General features: G+C 39.9%; 1 protein-coding gene across 8 annotated transcripts in view; it reads right to left on the bottom strand.

The window, feature by feature from the left end:
- Positions 1 to 26,975, bottom strand: part of LCORL (ligand dependent nuclear receptor corepressor like) — a 167,416-nt gene that overhangs the window by 32,310 nt on the left and 108,131 nt on the right. For 6 of the 8 annotated variants that reach the window (XM_034772414.1, XM_034772415.1, XM_034772420.1 and 3 more), the window contains one exon: positions 5,784 to 5,874. In XM_034772414.1, the coding sequence (XP_034628305.1) occupies positions 5,784 to 5,874 (91 nt within the window). Of the gene's footprint in view, positions 1 to 131; positions 4,385 to 5,783; positions 5,875 to 26,975 lie in introns of those variants that run through there. The other 2 variants (XM_034772418.1, XM_034772422.1) reach the window with 2 other exon arrangements.

The following is a 26,975-nucleotide window of genomic DNA, read 5'->3' as shown; positions in this document are numbered from 1 at the left end:
TTCCTTGTGACAATTATTTTTGCTTTATAAATATGTTCATTGTAGCAATAACTGTCAAAAGCAAGTTCTATCATGAACTTATTAGACTAATAGTAAATTTGTGCCTAAGGAGTAAGTCAAATGAGCCAGTATATGGTCTTTTTTTGTTTTGTTTTACTGAATGAGCAAAATCAATCACACATCAGTGTTGTTGTAAATTTATGTGCAAAAGCATTGAAGTGCTTTACTACAAATTACAACGTAGAAACACGTTAACTAAACAATTAAATTCATACAATCAGATTTAGGTATATAACAACACAAAGAGGAAACAGAATTACAGTACATTTACAACACAAGACAAATACATGGAATTCATTAGAAAATATTGTAATAAATAATTCATGAATTATAGTGCAATTGATTTATGCATAAATATAACTAATTGCCTAAAAATCAGTTATTAACAAAATCTGTCAAAAATCAAGGCAGCCACAGAGTTTTACTAAATTACTGCGACAATGGAAATACTGCAATTAAAAAACAAATACAAGTATTTGTACTGTAAACAACTAAAAAAAAAATCAGTCTCACTAAAGTTAATATACAATTTAATATAAAATTGTCATTAGCTACCAGAAATGGTTTAAACAACTTTACTGAGCAGTAGTTCTAAAAACAGGAGGCACTGTTTTTTAATATAAAATACTTGAGAAACATTCAAATAAGTAGAAAGCACGTAGGGCATGCTTTCGCCTTCATTTAAAAGTCTGCTGAAACATGAATTTTCAGAAATTGTCAATTCCGAAGTAGTGACTGGTAACTGAATTTATAAAACAGTTCAAAGGTACAACTTAAATGACATTTAAATGGAATACACTAGAGTTAGGGAAGGGGAACCTACACATTTCCCTGCCTTTCCTTAGTTGTGTAATCAAAAGTTAGCCTAATAATTAGAAACAAATAATTCTGTTTCTTTTTAAACACTTACAGGTTGAGCATCATCTATAAACTATCAAAAAATATTTTAATATACTATTTCTGACCAAAAAAATAAATAAATACAAGTACTAAAATGCTGAAAATTATAATATTATACAAAACTACTGATCACTGTTAAGTCAATAGTAAAATGATCCCTGATTTTATGAATCCTGTCAATTTTTGGTCAGGTCATCTTTTAAATTATATAAAAAGTGTACTGTAACTTGCCTTCAATATAAACTTCTGACTCAATTTATAATATTGTCTGAGGAATAAAAAATTTTAGTGTGGTACAAATAGTAGGCAATGTATTGAAGTCCCAAAAACTTTTGCAAGTAAAATTCTGTATAAAGAGAGATTTTGAAACCTTTAGGTACTATCAATTTTGTTTTCCACTGGGGAGGATACATTAACAAATTCATCTTTCTGGCCCTCACAAAAATATGGCTTAATTCTTTAAAATCAACGATGACCCTGACACCTGCTTATATGTATCCTACTTGTTATTAGATACAATTATTTTTACAGAAGGATTCCTTTTCTAATATGCAAGTAAACCTTAATAGTTGAAGAGGGTACATTATAGATCTAAGAGACCAAAAGATTGATATGTTGGTGGTTGTGCAGTTTCACTTAACTTCTTATGGATTAATTTATTTTAAAACGTAAGGAATTACCTGTAATAAGATTAATAGCCAAGAGCTAGATTTTGCCATAAATTTTTAAGAGAAACTCCGCACTGAGTTCAAGTTTCTTTTAAAAGTCAATTACATGATGTGGCCCTACACGTGTAATGTAGTCTTACATTCACATAGGATAATTAGCCTATACAAAGGCAAATTTAAGCAAAAAAACATGTTGACACTGTATGTGTGAGAGAAAATTTACAAAAAGTAGAAAAACAGGTAAGTGTTTCTGGATATGTTTGATCTGGTGTGGAAAAAATAATCTAAACCTAAATTAACAGATGTTGAATTTTGAATGTATAAAGCAAGTACTCATTCTTATGTAGACATATGCTTTATGACATTACACCACCAAAATTACATATTATTTAAAATCCAATGTAAATACTTGAAAATTAATTTAAAAACTGCAATCTGAAGACAGCTGGTCTCTCCTAGATTCTATTAAGTCACATATTTAAAATAACTGCCTAGCTTCTAACAAATTTATAATGAATTTATACTACTGAAAGTTCAAAACAGCTTCACTGTTCAATATTTGTGAATCTGTCAAGACCCTGAACTGCAAATTTGGTTATTAGCAAAACGATAGTGTATCGGCCCACCAAAATGAAAACTTGATATTCATTTTGATAAACTGAAAAGGTTTGAAATGTCACAGCAGCAAATATGTTACAGTTACAGTGAGTTTTTTGTTTTTCAATATAAGGAGTGTGACAATCCTTAAATGAATTTTAAGTAGTCATAACATTAATTAACGAGCACATTTAATATCCATTCTCAAGCTCATTCTGTGCACATTATGAACATGCTGTAAGTTGCATTCCAACTTTCTTCTTAAACCTTAGAAGTTATCTTATTTTCCAAACTAAAAAGGAAAATTATGTTAATAATTAAGTTTAAATTATTTTATACTTAGTATTCCATCTTATTTCATATTTAATAATTCTATACCTACAGTAATTTGTCAGTTTTCATAAATGTATATTCTGTAAACACCAATTTCTTGCTAAACAAACAAAATTATTCTTAAAATGATAAAAATGCAGTTTTATGTCTGCTAACACACATTTTTATTAATGAAATGTTTTGGTTTTTTCTAGTTGTATTGGAGATCTAGTTAAGATGTATTTTTTTCCTTCTTCCACAGAATGTACTACCTCCTACTAATACTTCACATATCCATTTCCTTGGTAAGGAACTAACTTTGTAAAAGAAAAATAATCCCTTGATTTGTGTATTCTGAACTACTTACAAACTATTGCAAGTAATTTGTGAAGTATAAAAGTTTGCAAACCATGGGTCATGTATTTCCATAATAAGATGTTTTATTCAATGGCTAATGTGGTTCTTTACGAACTAAAAATAATGCTTCACATGACAAATACTTGTTTTCCCAAAACATTTTATGCTATTGACTACTAAAGAAAACCTGAATCTTTTTCACCTATTTATACAAGGATTTTATTAAATACACACTATCAGAATTAAGGGAGAACTCTATAATTCTGTCCACAGTGAAAACCCTGAATAAAACTACTTTTCAAAAGGCATGTATGTGGTTTTTGAACTGTATCATTTCATGTCTTCTGTCAGTGTGAGCATATGTATTTCTCATGTGTGTGTGTGTGTATACAGACAGACATACACACCCACACCCACACACACACCCACACACACAAACAATTTGCTAACAATTAATCTACACAGGCTTGCTGCTGTTTTTGCAGCTGCCAGTCCCTGAATCTGTCATACTAAATAACCCAGTGTCTGGTAATCGAAGTTTCTTCTTCGGCGGAGTCTTCAGTGTTCCAGATCTTTCTTTAACTTTGTATTCTAAAGTGCTGTGAGGTACCCCATAAATTCCTTGTGCTTTGGAAACACTCATTTTCCCACTCATTACCATAGCAATAGCTTCTTCCATTATTTCATGATCGTATTGCCTATAACGGCCACGTTTTTTCCTTGGTTGTTTATTGTCTTTGCGATCCAAACCATCTTCTGTATTTTCAGATGTTCTGTCAACTGTTCCATTCTTAACATTAAGACATAAAGGAGAGAGGTCCCCATGCAGAAAGTAGGAGTCAACACTTGAGTGAGTTACAGGTCCAGAACATTCAATTTTGTTCTGTTTAGGGAGTATATTTTTCAATTTTTGAAGAGCTGATCCGTCTAAGACTGAGGAGGTTTTGGAAACATGGTACATGACATCCAGAAGACCAGCATTATCAGATTGTGGTTTGGACGCAGAACTTATTCTTAGCTGAGGAATTTTTAACTGTACAGTAGGATTTGAAGTTTCATATTGTAGACTTTCACTTTTTTCTTTAAACTGAGTGACCATTCTCTGTAGAGTTAACTGGTGGAGGTAACTGGAAGCTGTTGGGAATTTTAATTCTGAGGTTTCAAGTAGACTGAGTTTACTTTTTTCTGTGCGCTCTGCTTGAGCTTTTGCCCACAAGGCTACTTTTTGCAGCACTGCACAAGTTTCTTTTCGGTCTTTAAATGAATAACTATCATTGAAATCTCGAGTTTTGTTTTTAAAAAGTGCAGGCTTTCCTGCTGGTAAGGCTTCTAAGTGGAGAAGTAAAGTTTTTTGAGGTATGCCATAAAGTATGCCTGCTTTATTTATGTCCAGTGCTCCAGACTGAATGTCTTTCAAAGCTTTTGAGAGCAAACCATCTGCAAACTCAGCACTTCTTTCCACATAGTCCTCTCTGTGTCTGTGTAGTCTCCTGGATGGATGGAATGAAACGATGGTAAACTGATGTATGAGAGACTCTCACACAGCTATGGAAGGGAAGGGTCCACTCCTTTATTATACTCCTTGCTTAGGTAACATCACTGCTTCTGATACTTTTAAGTCTTTGAGATGTAGTAGTTACTGATTATCATAGTAAAATGCTACAGTTCTGGTAGGACAATGTGTCAAAATCATACGGTGGCTTCTACAGCAGCCCTTCCAAGAACTTTAAATCCTAGTTCAGTATTTGATAATATTCTCATGTGATTGCTATATTCCCTTTGATACATGCTTGCAGAGCAACATTTATAATTTTAGTTATGCAATTAACATTCCATTAAGTACCCAAATCCTAAATGAGATTTTGTTAGTAGAAACGTGACGTTACCGCTAAACAAGTAATAAAAGAGTCAACCCCCTTATAGAAAATTTGCAGTGATAGGTACATTACCAAACACAAAACCCCCAGATTTCCACAAGACTAATTTTTCTACATTCATAAGATAAGTGCTGCAATTAACAATTAAGTCCCATTTTGTCAATATACAAGTCAGTTTTTAAAATTCTAATCACTATTTATATTTTTCTAATTATAAAATCAAGTAATTTTAAAACTTGTTCATATCAATAAATTAACAGAACACAATTTTACACAATTCAACAAATAAAGCTAAATGTATTATTTGGAATAAATTATTTTGTAAGATGTATAGGTGACAGAAAGGGTCCTGCTATGGCTAGTGGATGGGAGGATGCCAAAACTATAACAAAATCCAACAGAACAATGTATTTCACTATTTTTGTTTCAGTTAATGTAATGGTAGCTTTCAGCACATGAAACAACATTTTTATTTTTTAATGCTGAATGGACATATTTAGCAGTTTGCCACCACACACCATAGGCAAAACCATGATGTAAGTATAACAATTAGGAACTCTCTCTCACATTAAGAAATATTGAAGATAATAGATGTTTAACTTGTTCATGTTAGCTGAAGGATATTTTTAAAATATAATCTGGATGTTATGTTTTTGTGCAAAATGGAAGTTTCCTAAATAAAACCTTGAAGAATAAATTTACGTTTTCTTCTACTGTCCTACTCTTTTGTATTATGTAATTAAGTTTTCAGTTCATTTTTAGTAACATGAACTAAAGTTTGGTGATTGTTCTGATAACTTTTCTTTAACAGAAAGAAAAGAAAAAGACAATGAAACAAATGATATATACATAGACACACACTTATGAGTGAAACTCTTGAGGAAAGCAAAATATAAACTGAATTTGTGTGTCAATATATACTGTACAAGTATGTTATAAAAAAATAATCTGCCTTCATAGAGTTTTTTTAGTGTTTCCTTTTACATATTAAACATATTTAAATTATGCTTACCCAGACACTGAATTTTCAGATGATAATGGATCATATGTTGACTCTTCCAGCCTTGCATTTTTCTTTGTAGAGAGATCTAGCACTCCATCCCCTGTAATAAAATAATCATAATAATTTAAGAATTTAAGGATTTTTTGGAATTCTGTTACTGAATTTTTATACACATGGCACAACTTTTTAATATATGACCTATGTTGTAATATTTCTGACCTCTTGGTTCCATTAACAGTGTGAAATGTTGAGTAGTTAACTTTTTGCAAAATTCATTTGTAAAAGTTAAACAAGATTTTTTTTTAAAAAAGATGAGTCAAAATAAAAAAGTGGGCCTATGGTCATATATAGGAATCAGGGGGCTTAAAAACAGATATTTATTAGGCCATAAAATAGAATTCTCATCCCTTGTTTCTTCCACAGATATACTCTAAGATTATACTTGCCATTCCAAACAGACCAATAAGCCATTAGTAATAATGGTTTGATATGTGGGTCATAAATCTGAACATACGTAGTTCAAGATCAAGTTAATATTAATAAATAGCAGATCCATGATACACTAGTAATACAAGGATCCAAAATGATGATGATCATCAGAAAGATATATGTCAGAGAGGGCATCTGTGTGTTTGGGGGATGAGGTCAATGAAAGAACAGTTACTTATCCTACAGGAACTGTGGTTTTTCAAGATGTAATCAGTGTGGATTCCACTGTAGGTGCGCATGAGCCCTATGCATACAAACCCCAAATCTTTTAGCTAGCAGTGTTTATCAGAACTGCACGTATTCCCACATGAAGGCGCACAGGATGGGGTGACTGCAACCCTCCCTCAGTTCCCTTGCATTTCAAAGCCTGTGTTCACCAAGAACTCCTGAAGTGGGGATGGAGGATGGGTTGTAGCAGCCACATTGACTCCAACATCTTGAAAAGCCAGTTACAGTAGCGTAAGTAATAGGTTGTTATTCTTCGAGTGTCAGTATGGGCCCCTAGTCAGTAGGTGACTAGTAAGCAATATTCTCCTGAGATAGTGGGATTGAGGAGTCCCAGCTAATGAAACAGACAGATTGCAATATCACTCTTCCGAACTTGGTATCTGCCCTGGCTGCCATGTCAAATGCATACTGTTTAACAAAGGTCAGTGGGTTACTCCAGGTGGTTGCCTTGCAAATCTCTGAGACCGGTGCATTTCTGAAGCAGGCCAATTATGAGGTCTCCTGAACTACAGTGAAGTTGTGTCCAAATGTTTGGTGGGAAGGAGGAGGGAATCTGGTAACAAATGGAAATGCACTGTCTAATTAATTTGGAAAGTTTCTGTGAAGAGATCACCAGGTCTTACTATACACCCGAAACAGCCACAAAGAGCCAGTGAGAGCCAGAAGGATTTAGTCTTGTCTAGGTAGTAAAGTAGAAGTTCTGGAGACATCCAAGGTGTGATGTTTCTTTTCTCCTGCAGAAGAGAGAGGTTTTGGAAAGACGACCAGTAAGGTAACTGACTGATTCAGTTGGTATTTTGAGATTACCTTGGGAATTAACTTAGGCTGTTGTCTCATTACAATATTGTCCCTGTAAAGTAGAGATCGTCCGGTCACTGAGTTTGTGCCAATGTGACAGCAACAAAGTAGTATGTTTTGACAGATAGAGGCTTGAAGGGAATCACCAAGAGAACCACACTGAGATCTCAGGAAGCAGTCTGGTCTCTAAATGGAGGGTAGGCATGAAGAATGTCCGTGGTGAATCTTGACACTGCAGGGTGTAAGAAAACTGAATTCAACTGAACTGGTGTATGATATGTTGATATTGCTAAGTGGACTCAGAGAACTTAATACCAATCCTGATTGTTTCAAGAGCAGTATGTAGTCTAGGAGCCTGGAATCAGGGCTTCAACCAATTCAGGTTGTTTTGGGCTGCCCACATGGAAACCTCTTGCATTTGCAGAGCAGATACTTCTAGTGGAAACTTTCCTGCTATGCATAAGAACTGCCTGGAGCATTCTCTATCAGTAGTGCTCATCTGGCCAGCATCCAAGCACAGTTAGGTGTAGTGACTGCAGGTCTGGATGTTCAGGGATATTGTGTTCATACAAACAGGAAAAATGAATGGGAGATTGACTGGACATATGGAGTAGGTCTGGCAGCCAAAATTGTCTTGGCCAGTATGAGGAGATCATGACAGTGGTGGCCTTGTCCCATCTGATCTTTGATATTATTATGGTAATCAGGGGGGTTAGTGATAAGGTGCAAAGGAGAGCTTGACACCAGCAGAGTAGAAAAACATCTGGTAGAGATCCTAGGCTCACGCCGCCTCTATAATAGAAGGTGTTTCATTTGACATTCTCTGTGGTGGCAAACTGGTCTTTGGTCAGAGTCCCCCATCACTGCTGAATATCATGTCTAGGATGAATTTCCAGTGACTACTGATGGTTGGTTATCACGTCTCTGCTTAAGAAGTCATCAAGGTAATTGCTGACCGAGGGAAAGTGCAGGGCCAGTGGGGGCCAGGGTTTACTCTGTGTTGGTGACACCATTCCCAGAACTCGATGGTTTCCAAGTAAAGTGGGATCTATCAAGCGCCTCCTTGTTTGTTGATATTGTGCATCACAGATGTACTGTCCATCAGGATTTGCTCTACAGAATTCCGTCGAACTGACAGGGATGCTATACAGGCCAATCTGATGGCCCTCAGCCCTAGAACGTTCATGTGCAATTTCTTGCAATTGATGTGATTCAGGTGGGCCCCCAACCTCCCACTTATGCATCCATATTAAGTATAGTTTGCACAGGAAGGAGTTGAGAAACATTCCATTTTCTCACATTCAAGGGGGTCATCAGGCAAGTTCTCGCAGGATTTGGAGTGTTACAGTGGCCTATCTGTTCATATTGTTTTTGGCTGGGGAGTACACTGTTCTTTGATGGTGTTGTAATGGTCTCAAGCAAAGTCTGGCAAGCAGTATCATGTATGTACACAACATATGACCTAGTAATCCCATGCAAGCATGATGGTCTTGACCTTATTTCATGTATGATTGATTAAAGGGAACAGAATCTGTCCTCTGGCAGATATGATCATGCTGACAGAGTCAAGTAGGGTCTCCATCTGGGATGGAGTGAGAGATGACTTTTTGTAGTTCACCATTAGCCCTGAGACAACAGGGTGAGGATTCAAGCTAGGGCTATCTTGGTCATGTCACGGAGCTTGTCCTTGGATCAGCCAGTTGTCCAGGTACATGTAGATGTTTCCTTAGATGTGCCGCTATCACTGTCAGGCACTCAGTGAATACTCTTGGAGCAGTGGAGAGTATGAAGGGTAGCACCTTATATTGGTAATGATTGAATCCTAATATTAATCTGAGGTACTTCCTGTGGGCAATATGCAAATTCATGTCCTGCAAGTTAAAAGCCATGAACCAGTCTTGATCTTGGTGTGATAGAATGATGGAAGCAAGTGTTATCATCCTGAATCTGAGGTATCAAATATATTTATTGAGCCTCCTCAGGTCTAGAACAAGATGAAGGTCACCTTTCTTCTCTCGAATGAGGAAATACCAGGAGTAGAAGCCTCTTTCCCAGTACTCCTAAGGCTCCTCTCCTATGGCATCTAGACAGAGCAACGAGGCCATTTCTGTTTGTAAAAGGCTCTCACGAGAAAGGTCCCTGAAGATGGATGGGGAATGGGGATTGTGGTGGAAAGGGAAAGAAACTGGATGGTATGGCCACACATGACAATATCCAGCACCTACCTAGAGGTTCCAGGGCAGTAGATCAAGGTAAAATTGAACAGGGATCAGAACTGTGGGATATGCATGCTCACTGGCCCACTGGAGCTGTTGTTGATGCAGGGCTTTGGCCCTGCGTAGGTACTACAGGTTCTTGTGGTCCGTAAACACTTGGACTAGATGACAGGTCCCTTCCAAGTACTGTTGCCACTCTTTGAAGGCAGCCTTAACTGCTTGGAGCATCTTGTCCAAGATCTTAGTTTCACTCCGCAGATGTAAGCTTCCTTGAGTAATAAGTGATGGGATGCAGTGTTTGTTTGAGTTTATGCCTTTGAAAGAGGAGTTACCTGATCGCTGTTCTACAGGTGTCAGCTTTCACAATGAAAGCTTGTGCCATGCTGGAGTTGGCCAATACTGGAGTAGTGATGAAGGCAAGCTTCAGTTGCACAAATGTGTGCTGGGCTTCTGGTGACCAACAGAACTTGGCATTTTTTCGGAGTAGAGTGAAGTTTATTTTGAAAAATCTGAAATGAACCTCCAGTAGAAGTTCACAAAGCCTAAAAGACCTTGCTGGTCATGAACATTACAGGGGCCTGACTAGTTATGGACAGCCTGGACCTTACACAAATCCAGCGATTCCTTCCAGGGACCAGATGAAACCCACAAACTCAGTTGAGGTCTGATCAAATGTGCTTGTCTCTATAGAGACCATGTGTTGTTGTCTCTCCAGGACAGTGGGGACATGAGTTGTGTGTTTGTCCAGCTCATCTGAGAAGATTAATATATCATCTAAGTACACTGCCACAAACTGTTCCAGTAGGCCTCATAGCACATCTTTAATGAAGTGCTGGATAGCTGCTGGGGCATTAGTCAGTCTGAAAGGCATAACTAAATATTCAAAGTGGCCGTAGCAAATCAAAAAGGCAGTCCCCATCTCTGATACGGATGAGATTGTAAGCTCCCCAGAAATCCAGTTTTGTGAATATGCAGGTAGCCCCTACGCGGTCCAACAAATCGGCTATCAGGAGTAGCAGGTAACGGTTCCAAATTATCTGATTTATGGCTTGGTAATCGACAGAGGTGGAGGCTGTCATTCTTTTTTACAAAAAGGACCAGGGCGCTGGCTGGTGAATTTGATTTGCAGATGAACCCCCAGGCCAGGTTCTCTTGGAGATTCACACAATACTGCCAGTTTAGGCTATGACACCGCATATATCCACCCAAACAGCAGCTTTGCCTGTCGGGTAGTCACAGTCTGCCTCATGTAGGGGGAAGTTTTCTGCATTCTTCTTCTCAAAAGACAAAAGTATTCACGGTACTTGGGGGGAAGTTCCATAGGTCCTTTAGTGGGTGTTTCAATGTGGACAACTACACCTATTTGAGCCTTCTTGGGTGTGGGTGCAAAGTCTGCTAGTCCATGGCCATGCTGTCAGCAGAATTCCAATGGGAAGATAACTTTCAGTTCTTATCAGTGAATGAGAGGGTCATGAAAGGTCATGCCAAGGATCGGGGGGAAAATGCAGGGAATAAATCACACCAAATGGTATTATTTCTCTGGCATCCAGGGGGACAGTCTCCTCCAAAACTCTATCTGAAGATAGTGGAGAGCGGTCAACAATTTCAATTGGTCGGGTATGGCCTTGCATAGCAGGGGAATCTATAGGGCCTGAGCTGCAGCTGCAGCCATGAAATTGTCCGCGGCTCCTGAATCAATGAGGGTCTGTTGGAGCGGAATCTGTCAGGGATCCCATAGGATGTGAAGCTGAATACACACCTGCAAATGAGAAGCCCATGGATGGGGCTCAGGGTGCATATCAGTGAGGACTAGGGTATGGGGATATTCTCTTCTCTCAAGAAGGGCCAGTTCCCTCCACCAGGCCTGGGTCAGCTTGTTTCTCTGAGCTCTTCGGCGTTCATACTGGGCAGAATGAGATGGTATGGTCAGGATAACCACAGCAGAAGCACAAGTTGCATTGATGGTGCTGTTCCTTTTCTTCCTTTCTTATCCCTTTGTTTTCGCAGCTGATTATCTATACGGATAGTGAGGTCCATACAAAGGGCTCTTGGTGTCTCTATGTGGGGCCAGTGCGTTTTTGATTTATTCCCATAAGCCCTACTGGAACTGATACAGCTGCGCTACTTTGTTCCACTCTGATGCAACAGTGATAAGTTTATGGAGGGGATGGTATGATGGGATAGCCTAATTTTGGCAATTAATTGATCTTTGACTATTAGCGGTAAATATGCCCAATGGCCTGTGATGGGATGTTAGACGGGATGGGATCTGAGTTACTACAGAGAATTCTTTCCTGGGTGTTTGACTGGTGAGTCTTGTCCACATGCTCAGGGTTTAGCTGATCACCATATTTGGAGTCGGGAAGGAATTTTCCTCCAGGGCAGATTGGCAGAGGCCCTGGGAAGTTTTCCCCTTCCTCTGCAGCGTGGGCACGGATCACTTGCTAGAGGATTCTCTCTACCTTGAAGTCTTTAAACTAGGATTTGAGGACTTCAATAGCTCAGACATAGGTTAGTGGTTTGATACAGGAGTGGGTGGGATTCTATGGCCTGTGTTGTGCAGGAGGTCAGATTAGATTATCATAATGGTCCCTTCTGACCTTAAGGTCTATGATTCTATGATTAAGTGTGCTGCACAGGAGGTCACTGGGTCTTGCCCCCACTGGAGTCCCCTCAGGGTGACCTGCACTAGGTGCAGGTCATCAAAGATGGCTAACACTGCTTGGAGAAAAGCATACCAGTCTGTCAGCACAGGACTATAGCCTTCCAGAAAGAGGATGGCCAGTCTAAAACATCTCTTGTCAGCAGGTATAGATGGCCTGGTCAGAGGTATAGATTTGGGGATGCATCAGAAACAGAAGGTAGCACTGGTTCATGAAGTGCTGGAACTGCTGGTGGTTCCCATCAAGCCACTGGAGCAATAGTAGTGGAGCCCCCTGTTTAGGGCAAGGCACTGCATGCTGCATTCACAGCACAGTATTCTCAGTGCTGACCTGCCTCACTTGCAGCCTCTGGTTATCCAAGGGCAGTGTGCAACTTGGGCCTGTAGTGCTTGATTATCCGTAAGACTACATTTTAGTAACGGGTATTTTTAGTAAAAGTCATGGACACTTCACAGGCAGTAAACAAAAATTCACGGCCCATGATCTGTCCATGAATATTACTATATACCCCTAACTAAAACTTGAGACGGGGGACCACGGGTGCTCAGGAGGGCAGGCTGGGGGCGCTGCAGGATGGTGGCCCAGGACCTCCGCTGGTGCTGGGGGTGGGAGGGAAGGCAGGTGGCAGCATGTGGCCTGGGACCCCCACTGGTGCTGGGAGGGGGGCCGGGACCCCTGCTGGTCCAGGAGAGGGAGGGTTTGCGGGGCTGACAGGCTCCCTACCCAGCATGTCCCTGTAGCTCCTACGGGGAGGAGCGGCCAGGGAGGCTCCGTGCGCTGCTCACGCCACAAGCACTGGCTATGCAGCTCCCAATCGCCGGGAACCGCAGCCAATGGGAGCTGCAGGAGCAGCACACGCAGGCACGGGCAGCGCACAGAGCCCCCCTGGCCACCCCTCCCACTAGAAACTGCAGGGACATGCCAGTGGATGCCAGGGAGCCCTCCTCCCCCAGGTAAGCGCCGCCACACACCCCGACCCCCTGCCCCAGCCCTGAGCCCCCTCCCCCACACACAAACTGCTGCTGCTGGCCCAGGGGCTGCCTGGCTAAGGCAGCCCCTGAGCCAGCACCAGCCGCTGAAGAAGTCATAGAGGTCACAGAATCTGTGACCTCAGTGACAGACACGCAGCCTTAATTATCCACCTGGAGGTGGAAGGCCCATTCAGGCAAGTCCAATGCTTCTAGGGGCTGCAGTGGTACTGCTGGGTTCATCCTTCTCACACCAGGCTCAGTCCCTCAGGGTAACTGTGATCTGAACAAGCTGTTATGGCTGGGTCATAGGCAGCCAGAGTCCACAGTCACAAGACAGGAGTCAGTTGGGCCAGGATACTAGGAGGTCCGAAGCAGGAGACAACTGGAGGCCAGAACCACAAGTCAGGAACCAAAGTCAGGCCAGGTCAGGATACCAGGGGGACTGAGGCAGGAGACAAACTGGAGATCAAAAACACAAATCAGATGCCAGGAGTTATGCTGGGTTAGGATGCCAGGAAAATCAAGCCGAGGGAGCAGGAGCAGGAAGCACAAAGCACACGATCCAGAACAGGGTAGAGCCCAGTTTGTTCGGATAACTTCCTGTTCCTGCTGCTGGCTTAAGTAGGGCCTGCAGGCCAATCAGCTGCTCTGGCACTCCACCAGTAAGACCGTAGGTGCAGAGCTCAAACTGGGGCTAGGCTTCATAAGTCCCAAGTAAGCGAGCATCAGCAGACTGCTAGGTGGAGGGTTGGAGTGTAGCTGTTCCTATAAATCCTGTGGATCCAGGCTTGAGACATGTGGGTCATGACACACACACTGATTGCTGCCAGTGGACTTGGACAGAAGTAAGGGAAAGGTCAGCCTTTTTGAGAGAAACTAGTCCAAAATGGAAGGAATAACCACTGACTGACATCCCCAAATGGAGAAACCTTTCCACTTGGCTGAATAGGACTCCTAGTGGAGTTTCTTTGTATTGTTATTAAGGATGGTTAGTACAGCTTCTGAGCAGGAAAGTATTAGTGTTGATGCCCATCCAAAAACCAAGCTGTGGGATGAAGCTCTAGGGATTGGAATGCTTGATCCTGCCTTTCACCTGGGTCAAGAGATTTGAAAACTATTACATTCTGATCAGAGGATGGGATGACAACTGTCTGGTCCAACGGGGGGCAATGAAGATGACATGTGCCCTATCTTGACAAATTTTCTTCAAGACTCCAGGAAGGAGTTGTAAAGGAGGAAAGGCATAGTTCAGATAATTTGGTTAGAGAAGATGGAGGACATCATCTTGAGAATGTAGCTCTTGAGCACCTCAGAAGCAATGCGTGTTGCATTTCTTGTTTGACAGATGAACAGATCCCAGGTGGGAATCCCCCACTGAGAAAAATGTTTACTACTAACTCAATTCCCACTCATGTGGACCTGGAAGGTAAGCTGCCAAAAATGTGATTTCATTCTTGATACATCAACTCCATAGGCTGAGTGCTTCTATACAGAGGGGAATTGATCTCACACCTATGTGTTGTTGATGTAAAGGATGGTTGTCATATTGTCTGAGAACATGGTTGTACCACGTGAATTGCAGAAAAACTTGTTTCTCAAACTACCTGGAACTCCAGAAGGCTGATGTGCAGACGGCTTCTCAAGGTGTCCAAGTGCCCTGAGTCACATGGCTGTCCATGTGTGCTCCCCGCAGCCTAAGTGAGACACATCTATAAGAGGGACTCCACTTCCTGTCTGAGAATCTGCTCATGAGAACGGTCCCTGAAGAGGGATAGGAATGGAGATTTTGGAGGAGATACAGAAGTAAATTCGATCTTATAGCTATATTAGATGACATCTAAAACCCACTTGTCCATTGTAGTGGCACTTCAGTTGTAGAAACAAAGTGCTAAAGGACTTCCGAATGGTATACAAGTATAGGGTAGTGGTGGTATTGTTAATGGTCTACATCTCTCAAACTCCTGTCAAAAGTATATTTTCACCAGGGAATGGGATTGAGATGATACAGCAGGGAAATGATACAGAGTACTCTCTGCCTTTTGCAAGGAGGGTCATAAGATAGCTGGAGATAAAACTGTTGAGATCCTGGTCTAAGACTGTAAGATTGCCTGTAATATTTCCTTTTCAGGGCAGGTGTATATATTCCCAGAGAGCAGAGGATGGCTCTAGAGTTCTTTAAAGCGTGCAAGGACTCAATTGTAATTTCATTGATAAAGTGGACCTCATCGAAGAACAGGTTTTACATCCCGAGGTGTGTAACCATGACTCACAGCACATTACGATGGCTATTGCCATCAACCAGGATGATGTGTCTGCTGCATCAACTGCTGATTCAAGTGCAGTTCTGGCCACTAGCTTTCCTTCATCAGTAAGAGCCTGGAAATGAGCTCTGTCTTGTTGTGCTAGCTTGTCTACAAAATCCATAAATTTTCAGTAGTTGAGATAGTGGGTTAAAAGGAATTGTACTTTCTTGGCTGGGATAAAATACGGTTACAGATCAAGCTTTGTTGTCTGGAAGTGCTATACGGGATCCCATATTTTCCAGCATGTTGCATCTGGAGAAGCTGTAGAGGTACTCAAGGCAAGGGGAGTACCAGCTGGTGTAAAGTGAGTGTCAGAGGGGAAGTTGGTACCAGGAGGCTCTGATCTCCTGCATGGAATAACAGATTTCAGAGGAGGAGATGGTGGCTGTTGTGGTGGCTCAGATTCTCCCAAAGAAAAGAAAGGGTCTCTGCTGAAGTCTTGGAGTGCAACTGCCTACTTGATGGAGCACTGAGGATGCAGGTTTGACTGGTATGGTGGTTTTCGAGCCCAGATCTATTGGTTTAAATACTGCTCTCATAGATTGTTCTAAGAGATGGAGCCTGAGTCTTGCATTCCATGATTTTCAGGTTCAGGTGCAGAATGAAAGGCAAACTGAGCACCTGCTTCAAACATGGGATTTGCCCAGACAGAAAAGGCATCTGCTGTGCCTATCTTAAAGCAGAATTAGTCCATCCCAGGATGAGCAAGGTTTAAAGCCTTTGGGTTTTGATTCCAGGATTTTGGGGTCCTTGTACAAGGGTGCCTTGCTGTGGGTGGGGAGTGGTCGAAGAATTTTGAACCAATTGAGGATTAGTCAGTCCAAAATGCTGTAAGAAGGTTGTTCTAAAGTTTTCCAGAAATTTAGGTGAAGATTGCTGACAACTCTCATGTGAGTTGAAAGGATACCGATAGGTTCCATTTCTCTGCCAATGGCAGTAAAAGGGAACTGAGGGAGGGTCATAGCTGTCACACCCTTTATGCTTTAATGTGGGAGCAAAAGGCAGCACAAGACACATGCACTACCCCAAATATACACTGCTAGCTAAAAGAATCTAGTCCTTATACACATGCACACCTACAATGGGATCCACACCGACATACAAGGACAACAGATTGATTTATTTATTGGTCCTTCTCCAAATCTTCTCCATGAAAAGTTTAACTGTATTGGTTGGATGGGTACGGAGAAATTTGAATGTGATTGCATGACTATTCTAGTAAAGTGGATATCAAATATATACTCTATGTACCACAACTTGACTTTTAAAGTTCCCTGGGCTATACACTTTGCATCTCTATACAAAAGATAAATGTCTAAAAATAAAACAATGTACCGTATATACTCGTTCATTAGCCAGTTCGTTTATAAACCAACCCCCAAGATGGTTAGGTAAAAATAGCAAAAACCGTATGGCCCTTTCATAAGCCGACCCTATATTTCAGAGGTTGGCAAACTTTGGCTCCTGGTTGTCAGGGTAAGCCGCTGGTGGGTCAGGACGTTTTGTTTACTTGGAGCGTCTGAGGCATGGAGCCCCTCAGCTCCCTGTGGCTGCGCTGAGGGGCTCCATGCACTTCCTGCAGCTCCCATTGTCTGGGAACGGCAAACGGCGGTCACAGGGAACTGAGGGGCTCCATGCCTGCAGATGCTCCAGGTAAACAAAACGACAATGTATCAAAATATTCAATTCAATGATTCCATAGAGTTTAAAATCATCAAATTTTGGTGTAGACCTGTTTATAAGCCAACCCCCACTCTTTGATGCGTCACTTTTTTACCAAAAATATTCGGCTTATGAACGAGTATATATGGTACTAAGTAAACTACTTATAAATAAAACCACTCATAATAATTAAAATTAAATATGTTGGAGGGGACACAACACTAAAGGAAAAAGTAAAACACTGACAGGGATTGGGGTGGGTAAGAATGTATTCAGGACCTACACCAACTAAGGGCTTTAAAAAACAACTGTCAGGTAAATCTGTCAATTTGAAGGCAGCTAATGTAAAGAGTACAGGGCAGACATAATGGGTAAAATCTGGGCTCCATTAAAGTCAATGGCTAAACTCCCATCCTCAGGGTTATACTTTCCTGTTGAAAATCTAAGTGTAAAACTAGAAAGAAAAAACCTGTATAGATTAGGAAAATCCTGAATTTTGGAATATGGAGGTTAAAAGTTGATAATTTCCATAACATTTCTTCCTCTTTTTAAACTTTTGCTCAGTCTTTTTCTCCAGCTTATAATGAACTACTTTAATGTATTTAATTTCATTTCTACCATAACTATTACCTTCCTTCGCCTCCTTTCATTTAACCTTTGCTATCATTTTTTGTCTGAGCTATTTCTGCTCAGCTATATCAATGCAATGTTAAGTTTGTATAGTTAAACATTAAAAATATCTAGATATACCAAAATTATGGTTGTACAAACAACCTTAACTTTGTCCTTTTAGCTTTATGACAGTCAATCACATACCATTTGTAGTCTTTTATATTTAAACTTAATTTAGTGATTTTGTATTCAAACTACAATAGGTTCAGCTCCTGTTGCTAGTTCAAACTTGACAAAATGATGCTTTTCTCAAATTTGGAGACTCCAGGAACATACAAAGAACAAAGGTAGTGATCACAGACACAATCACAAATATAAAGTTTTATCTGTACTAAAAGTTTTATTACAGCAATACGTAAAGTTACAATTACCGTTGCATATATAAATCCTACAAAAACCCATGCAATGATGAATACTGAAGTCATACTCACAGCCCCAAAAATATTCTAAGTTCTCATGTATCTCTCATCAAATGATCAGAAGAACATAAGAAAGGCCCAAAGGTCCATCTAGGCCAGTATCCTGTCTTCAGACAGTAGCCAATGCCAGGTGCCCCAGAGGGAATGAACAGAACAGGTAATCATCAAGTGATCCATCCACTGTCGCCCATTCTCAGCTTCTGGCAAACAGAGGTTAAGGACACCATCTCTGCCCATCCTGGCTAATAGCCATTTGTGGACCTATCCTCCATGAACTTATCTAGTTATTTTTAAAACCCTGTTATAGTCTTGGCATTCACAACATCCTCAAGCAAGGAGTTCCACAGGTTGACTGTGTGTTGGGTGAAAAAATACTTCCTTTTGTTTGTTTTAAACCTGCTGCCTATTAATTTCATTTGGTGACCCCTAGTTCTTGTGTTGTGAGAAGAAGTAAATAACACTTCCTTATTTACTTTCTCCACAAGAGTCATGATTTTATAGACTTCTATCCTATCCCCCGTTAGTCGTCTCTTTTCCAAAATGAGCAGTCCCCAGTCTTATTAATCTCTCCTCATATGGCAGCCGTTCCACACCCCTAATAATTTTTGTTGCCCTTTTCTGAACCTTTTCCAATTCCAATATATCTTTATCTATATCTATCACGCAGTATTCAAGATGTGGGCGTACCATGAATTTATATAGAGACAATATGATGTTTTCTGTCTTATCTATTCCTTTCTTAATGATTCCCAACATTGTTTGCTTTTTTGACTGCCGCTGCACATTTAGTGGATGTTTTCAGAGAACTGTCCACAGTGACTCCAAGATCTCTTTCTTGAGTGGTAACAGCTAATTTGGACCCCATTATTTAATATGTATAGTTGAGATTATGTTTTACAATGTGCATTACTTTGCATTTATAAACACTGAATTTAATCTGCCATTTTGTTGCCCAGTCACCCAGTTTTGTGAGATCCTTTTGTAGCTCTTCGCAGTCTGCTTGGGACTAAACTATCTTGAGTGTATTTGTATCATCTGCAAATTTTCACACCTCACTGTTTTCCCCCTTTTCCAGATCATTTCTGAATAGGCTGAATAGACCTGGTCCCAGTACAGACCCCTGGGGGACACCACTATTTACCTCTCTCCACTCTGAAAACTGACCATTTATTCCTACCTTTGTTTCTTATCCTTAACCAGTTACCAATCCATGAAAGGACCTTCCCTCTTATCCGACAGCTTACTTTGCTTAAGAGCCTTTGATGAGGGACCTTGCCAAAGGCTTTTTGAAAATCTAAGTACACAATATCCACTGGATCTCCCTTGTCCACATGCTTGTTGACCTCCTCAAAGAATTCTAGTAGATTGGTGAGACATGATTTCCCTTTACAAAAACCATGTTGACTCTTCCCCAAAAAATTATGTTCATCTATGTGTCTGAAATTTTGTTCTTTACTATAGTTTCAACCAATTTGCCTGATACTGAATTTAGGCTTACCGGCCTATAATTGCCAGGATCACATTTCACATTTGAGTTCCTTCAGGACTCTTGGGTGAATACATTCTGGTCCTGGTGACTTATTACTTTTTAGTTTATCAATTTGTTCCAAAACCTCCTCTACTGACACCTCAATCTGGGACAGTTCCTCAGAACTGACACCTAAAAAGAACGGCTCAGGTTTGGGATTCTCCCTCACATCCTCAGCTGTGAAGACCTATGCAAAGAATTCATTTAGTTTCTCCATAATGTCCGTATCCTTGAGTGCTCCTTTAGCATCTCGATCGTCCAGTAGCCCCACTGGTTGTTTAGCAGGCTTCCTACTTTTGATGTACTTAAAATGTTTTTTGCTATTACTTTTTGAGTCTTTTGCTAGCTGTTCTTCAAATTCAAATTCTTTTTTGGCCTTCACTTGCCAGAGTTTATGCTCTATTCTATTTTCCTCAATAGGATTTAACTTCCACTTTTTAAAGGATGCCTTTTTGCCTCTAACCACTTCTTTTACATTGTTGTTTAGCTATGGTGGCACTTTTTTGGTCATCTATAGTTTTTAATTTGGGGTATACATTTAAGTTGAGTCTCTATTACGGTGTCTTTAAAAATTTTCCATTCAACTTGCAGGGATTTCACTTTTGGCACTGTACCTTTTGATTTCTGTTTAACTAACTTCCTCATTTTTATGTAGTCCCCCTTTCTAAAATTAAATGCTACAGTGTTGGGCTGCTGTGGTGTTTTCCCTGCCACTGGGATGTTAAATTTAATTATATTATGGTCAATATTACCAAGCAGTCCAGCTATATTCACCTCTTGGACCAGATCCTGTGCTCCACTTAGGAATAAATCAAGAATTGCCTCTCCTCTTCTGGGTTCCAGGGCTAGCTACTCCAAGAAGCAGTCATTTAAGGTGTCAAGAAACTTTCTCTCTGCAGCCCGTCTTGAGGTGACATGTATCCAGTTCAAATCTCCCATTATTACTGAGTTTTTTTATTTTAATAGCCTCTCTAATCTCCCTGAGCATTTCACAGTCACCATCCTGGTCAGGTGGTTGGTAATATATCCCTATTGCTATATTCTTATTATTAGAGCATGGAATTACTATCCATAGAGATTCTATGGTACAGTTTGGTTCATTTAAGATTTTTACTTCATTTGCTTCTACACTTTCTTTCACATATAGTGCCACTCCCCCACCAGCACGACCTGTTCTGTCCTTCAGATATATTTTGTACCCTGGTATTACTGTGTCCCATTGATTATCGCCATTCCACCAAGTTTCTGTGATGCCTATTATATCTATATCCTCATTTAATACGAGGCATTCTAGTTCACCCATCTTATTATTTAGACTTCTAGTATATAAGCATTTTAAAAACTTGTCACTTTTTAGCTGTCTGCCATTACATGATGTAATTGAATGGGACTTTTTTTTCATTTGACTGTTTCTCCTCAGATCCTAGAATCAAATAAAAAAAAAGTCCCATTCAATTACATCATCTATGAGGGTGGTTCCTTCTGGGGTTTCTTGTACGTCTTCCCCCTTTTATGCAGCCAGTGAACCTCTTTCATATTGTTCTGACCATGCCTAAAATCTTATACATATGCATGACATTTTCAACCCTCTTTTCCTTATCTGTACTTTGAATACTGGGGTACTCTATGTTGTTGTTGTCTTAGTTCCCCATATATGCAATAGGATCTATATACAACATGTATCCATGGTAACCTGTGGTCAGAACAGAACTTTCCGTGATGTTACAATCAGGAGTTTTGGGGTCTATTACAGTCTATTTTTCTGTAAGATGACCTTTCCAGTAATCTTGTAACCTAGGGTTATACCTAGGTCACCTATTCATGTCAAATGTTCTAAAGTCTACAGTCTAGTATGGCTAAGCTAAAATCCTACAGGCCTCAGCCTATAGGCCTTGCATTACAGCCATGCTTTACTTATATACCTAATACACACTCATCATTCCTAAATATTTGTCCATCTTATACTTCTATAATCCTACAATTTAAATCTATTTAGGATACATTGATTGTGTATGAAATATAGGGCTATCGATGAATCGCCGTTATCTCACGTGATTAACTAAAAAAATTTAATCACAATTAATCACAGTTTTAATCGCACTGTTAAACAATAGAATACCAACTGAAATTTATTAAATATTTTGGATGTTTTTCTACATTTTCATATATATTGTACTCTGTGTTGTAATTGAAATCAAAATGTATATTTTTTATTATAAATAATTGCACTGTAAAAATTATAAACAAAAGAAATAGTATTTTTCAGTTCACTTCACACAAGTACTGTAGTGCAATCTCTTGGTCATGACAGTGCAACTTACAAAGGTAAATTTTTTCTGTTTTGTTACATAACTGCACTCAAAAACAAAACAATGTACAGCTTCAGAGCCTACAAGTCCACTCGGTCCTACTTCTTGTTCAGCCAATTGCTAAGAGAAACAAGTTTGTTTACATTTACAGGATTACAGGAGATAATGCTGTCCTCTTATTTACAATGTCACCAGAAAGTGAGAACAGGCATTTAGCATGGCACTTTTGTAGCCCGCTAAGCAAGGTATTTACGTGCCAGATATGCTAAACATTCGTATACCCCTTCATGCTTCGGCCACCATTCCAGAGGACATGCTTCCATGTTGATGATATTCGTTAAAAAAATAATGCATTCATTAAATTTGTGACTGAACTCGGGGGGGAGGGGGGGCCCCTACAGCCTTAGATACACATGCAAAACATTCTGCCTGAATTTTGAAGTATACAACTTCTCTGAAAGTGAGAGGTTAAAAATTTGTGGCAGGAGTAATCTGCTTTGTCTGAACAGCTAGACCACGTATATGATGAACCAGAGTTTAATACAGTATCCACCAGGATGGTGTTTGCCCTTTTGGGAAAGAAAGAGCCAGGGTGGAATAAGGAAAAACGAAGGAGTGAAAAAGGAAAGCACTGTTGCGTTTTCTCTCATGCCAGCCCCAATACATGGTAAATACTCTATTGATATTTGTAAAGATAACACCTTATCCTTTTAAATCTCTCCTTAAGTGATTTATTTGAAGAGCTGGTCAGAAATTTTCTGAAGGAATGCTTTTCTGTCAGAAAATGCTGTTGAAATTGAAATGTGCCACAGGAACATGGTAGTTTTAATGACATGATGACAGAAACCAAGCAGGGTTCTGTTGGATACCTTCCTGATTTCTGACCAGCTTGCCTGCCCAGGCTCCTAGCTCCTTGGCAACATGTCAGATGGGCTGCCTTTGGACGAGGGCTCCCAAGCTCTCCAGCAGCACGCCAAGCAGACTTTCCTTGGAGCTGACAAGGTCCCTGTCTCCTCAGCAGCTCAGAAGCCCTAGCTCCTCTGCCCACATGGCAGATTGTTGGGGCTTTGAGTAGCTTTAGAAACATTTATAAAAAGTCAAAACAAAAATATAACGTTCAGTTGGAAGTTCTGAAACTTCATGTTTTGTTCTATTTATCAATTAATTTTTTTTAAAATTTTCCACAGAATGGAAATTCTAGTTTTCAGCCAGTTCTATTCACTTGCTATTGTACCTACAAATCTCTTCTAGCATCTCTTGTGAGCTCTCCTGAGCAGGGACTGTTTGTTACATGTCTGTATGGTAACTAGCACAATGGAGTCATGCTCCTTAATTGGGGCTCCTAGGCAACACCACAATACAGATAAATAATAATAAAGATGACTAATAAGAGAGCATTGGGCCAAGTCACTAAAAAAGTATCTACCTAGTAAGCCAAAGGATTCTGGCATCTGGAGCAAGCCTTAAGATGCTAAGTATGCACTGGAGATGTGCAGAGGTTCATGATTACCAAGTACAGCAGAAGAGACAGAAATAGAAAGTGGACCAGGGAACTACTGTGAGACAGGCTATAAGAGGGCAAGTAGCTCATTTTCTGGAGGAAGAAAGCTCTGCTGAAGAGCTTGAAATACCTAGCCAGATACATTGTCTTTTTAGACAACGCAGCAAGACCACCTCTGTTCCATGTGGAAAAGAACTCCCAAGTGGATGATATTCTGAATGGAAAAGGGGAGATTCTGACAGGGTTCAGAAAACCTAAGGTTTGGAAAAAGACAAGAGTATGGGAAACACTTAATTACATCTTCAAAGAGAACTATCCTGAATTAGACAGTCATCAAGATGGAATCACTGGAATTTCCATGCTTCTGGAGATGGGCTTGGATTAACATGTGGCCAATGACAGGCTAAGGTAGGGGTGTGAAGGAAAGAGCCTAGGACTAGAAACACAGGCTTCTGAAGCACAACTGCTATGTACAGTTGCTAGTTGAGTGGCTGTCAAAGCACAGATAAATATCCTATAAGTTTGTGAATAAGAAAGAGTTCCCTGGGATGATGGGGATATATGATTAAATGGGTCAACTCAGTCTTGAGCCTCGGTGGTGGCAACAGAACAATTTAAGACAAAGGCTAAGATCAGTTGGCTCTGTCCTTCCTCTAGCAAGTTTATTCATTGCTAAATAAACAAACAGGTCACCAAGAATAGCTATGAGGACTGAAGTCATTATCGTATGGCAAGATGATAAAATGTCTTTTACACACTCTTTTTAATGGGATATCGAAGAGAGATGAAAAAAATTTGAATAAGAAAAAAGTGCAGAAAAAGCAGTAGCCCTAATATAGAATAGTCTGGTAAGTCAGAAATAGTCAAAAGGATTTCTTGTGCACTGTGGTCCCTGCTTCTGGAAGATGACCCTCTGGCTTTGTAGAAGTAACATTAATTGTTTTGGTGAAGGAAGAAAGGAGTACATGAAAGTAGGACCAGGGCAGATAATGAAGACTCAAAAGTTGAAATTAGAAGCCTTATTTTTTTCTCATTCCTAAAGTATGGACATCTTAATTTTAAGCTAGTTCATTAAGTGTCTGACCAAGAAGCTCCCAAAGATGCCCCCTTCAGAGTAAGGAAGAACTGCTATTTGGAATAAAGTTCTTCAAACAAGGATTTGAGAAAGAATTAATGGTAATTTAGGTACGAGGGATCTCAACTTGATTACATTTCTAATGTGAAAACAGAATAAAGTCTAAACCAGTGATATATATATATTTGGTGCTTTAAAAGGGTCAATTTCACAAAGTTGAAAACAATTATGAGCCAAATTAGATGCAAGGAAGAATTTAATCAGAAAAATGTGAATGATAATTGGAAATTGTTTAAGAACGCTTTACTAGTTGCCCAAAAAAGTCACAATCAGAAGGCCATATTCACTAAAAAAAACCAACTTGGTTTGGAGGGGAAGTGAAGGCAGTTCTTAAAAAAAAAAATTAAAAATGAAATATTACAAATAGATGAAAAGGGAAGTTAACAGTAACAAATACAAATCAGAAGCCAGGAATTGTATACAAATGGTAAGGGAAGAAAAGGGACACAAGGAGAAATCTATGGCTAGCTGGATTAAGTACAACAAGGAGATTTTTAAGTCAATTAGGAACAAATGGAATCCTAACAATGGTATTAAGAACATAAGAACAGCCATACTGGGTCAGACTGAAGGTCCATCTAGCCCAGTATACTTTCTTCTGACAGTGGCCAATGCCAGGTGCTTTAGAGGGACTGAACTGAACAGGTAATCATCAAGTGATCTATCCCATGTCACCCATTCCCAACTTCTGGCAAACAGAGGCTAAGGACACCATCCCTGCTCATCCTGGCTAATAGCCATTGAGGGACCTATCCTCCATGAATTTATGTATTTTTTTTTTAACCCAGTTATAGTCTTGGCCTTCCCAACATCCTTTGGCAAAGAGTTCCACAGGTTGACTGTGAGTTGTGTGAAGAAATACTTCCTTTTGTTTTAAACCTGCTGCCTATTAATTTCATTTGGTGACCACTCTTATCCCATGACAGCTTACTTTGCTTAAGAGCCTATGGTGAGGGACCTCATAGAGGCTTTCTGAAAATTTAAGTACAGTATATGTACTGGATTCCCCTTGTCCACATGCTTGTTGACCCCCTCAAAAAAATTCTAGCAGATTGTTTTTGTAAAAGGAAATCATGCCTTGCCAATGTTGACTCTTCCCCAACAAATTGTGTTCATCTACATGGCTGATAATTTTGTTCTTTACCATAGTTTCACCAATTTGCCGGATCCTGGCAATTACAGGCAGGTAAGCCTAAATTCAGTATCACCTCTGAGGCCCTTTTTAAAAATAGACATCACATTAGCTATCCTCTAGTCATCTGGTACAGAAGGTGATTTAAATGATAGGTTACAGACTGCAGTTAATACTTCTGCAATTTCACATTTGAGTTCCTTCAGGACTCTTGGGTGAATACATTCTGGTCCTGGTGACTTATTACTTTTTAGTTTATCAATTTGTTCCAAAACCTCCTCTACTGACACCTCAAACTGGGACAGTTCTTCAGATCTGTCACCTAAAAAGAACGGCTCAGGTATGGGAATCTCCCTCACATCCTCAGCTGTGAAGACTGATGCAAAGAATTCATTTAGTTTCTCCATAATGGCTGTATCCTTGAGTGCTCCTTTAGCATCTTGATCGTCCAGTGGTCCCACTGGTTGTTTAGCACGCTTCCTACTTTTGATGTACTTAAAATGTTTTTTGCTATTACTTTTGAGTCTTTTGCTAGCTGTTCTTCAAATTCAAATTCTTTTTTGGCCTTCACTTGCCAGAGTTTATGCTCTATTCTATTTTCCTCAATAGGATTTAACTTCCACTTTTTAAAGGATGCCTTTTTGCCTCTAACCACTTCTTTTACATTGCTGTTTAGCTATGGTGGCACTTTTTTGGTCATCTATAGTTTTTAATTTGGGGTATACATTTAAGTTGAGTCTCTATTACAGTGTCTTTAAAAATTTTCCATGCAACTTGCAGGGATTTCACTTTTGGCACTGTACCTTTTGATTTCTGTTTAACTAACTTCCTCATTTTTATGTAGTTCCCCTTTCTGAAATGAAATGCTACCATGGTGGCCAGCTATATTCACCTCTTGGACCAGATCCTGTGCTCCACTGAGGACTAACTCAAGAATTGTCTCTCCTTTTCTGGGTTCCAGGACTAGCTGCTCCAAGAAGTAGTCATTTAAGGTTTCAAGAAACTTCATCTGTGCATCCCATCCTGAGGAGACATGTACCCTGTCAATATGGGGATAGTTGAAATACCTCATTATTATTATTATTTCTTAATTGTATAGCCTTTCTAATCTCCCTGAGCATTTCTCAGTCACTATCAGCATCCTTGGTCAGGTGATCAGTAGTATATCCCTACTG

The sequence above is a fragment of the Trachemys scripta genome, chromosome 5, assembly GCF_013100865.1.
Source record: "Trachemys scripta elegans isolate TJP31775 chromosome 5, CAS_Tse_1.0, whole genome shotgun sequence".
NCBI lineage: Eukaryota > Metazoa > Chordata > Testudines > Emydidae > Trachemys > Trachemys scripta.
Note: the sequence above shows the minus strand (reverse complement) of the source record. Positions and strands in the feature narration are given on the sequence as shown.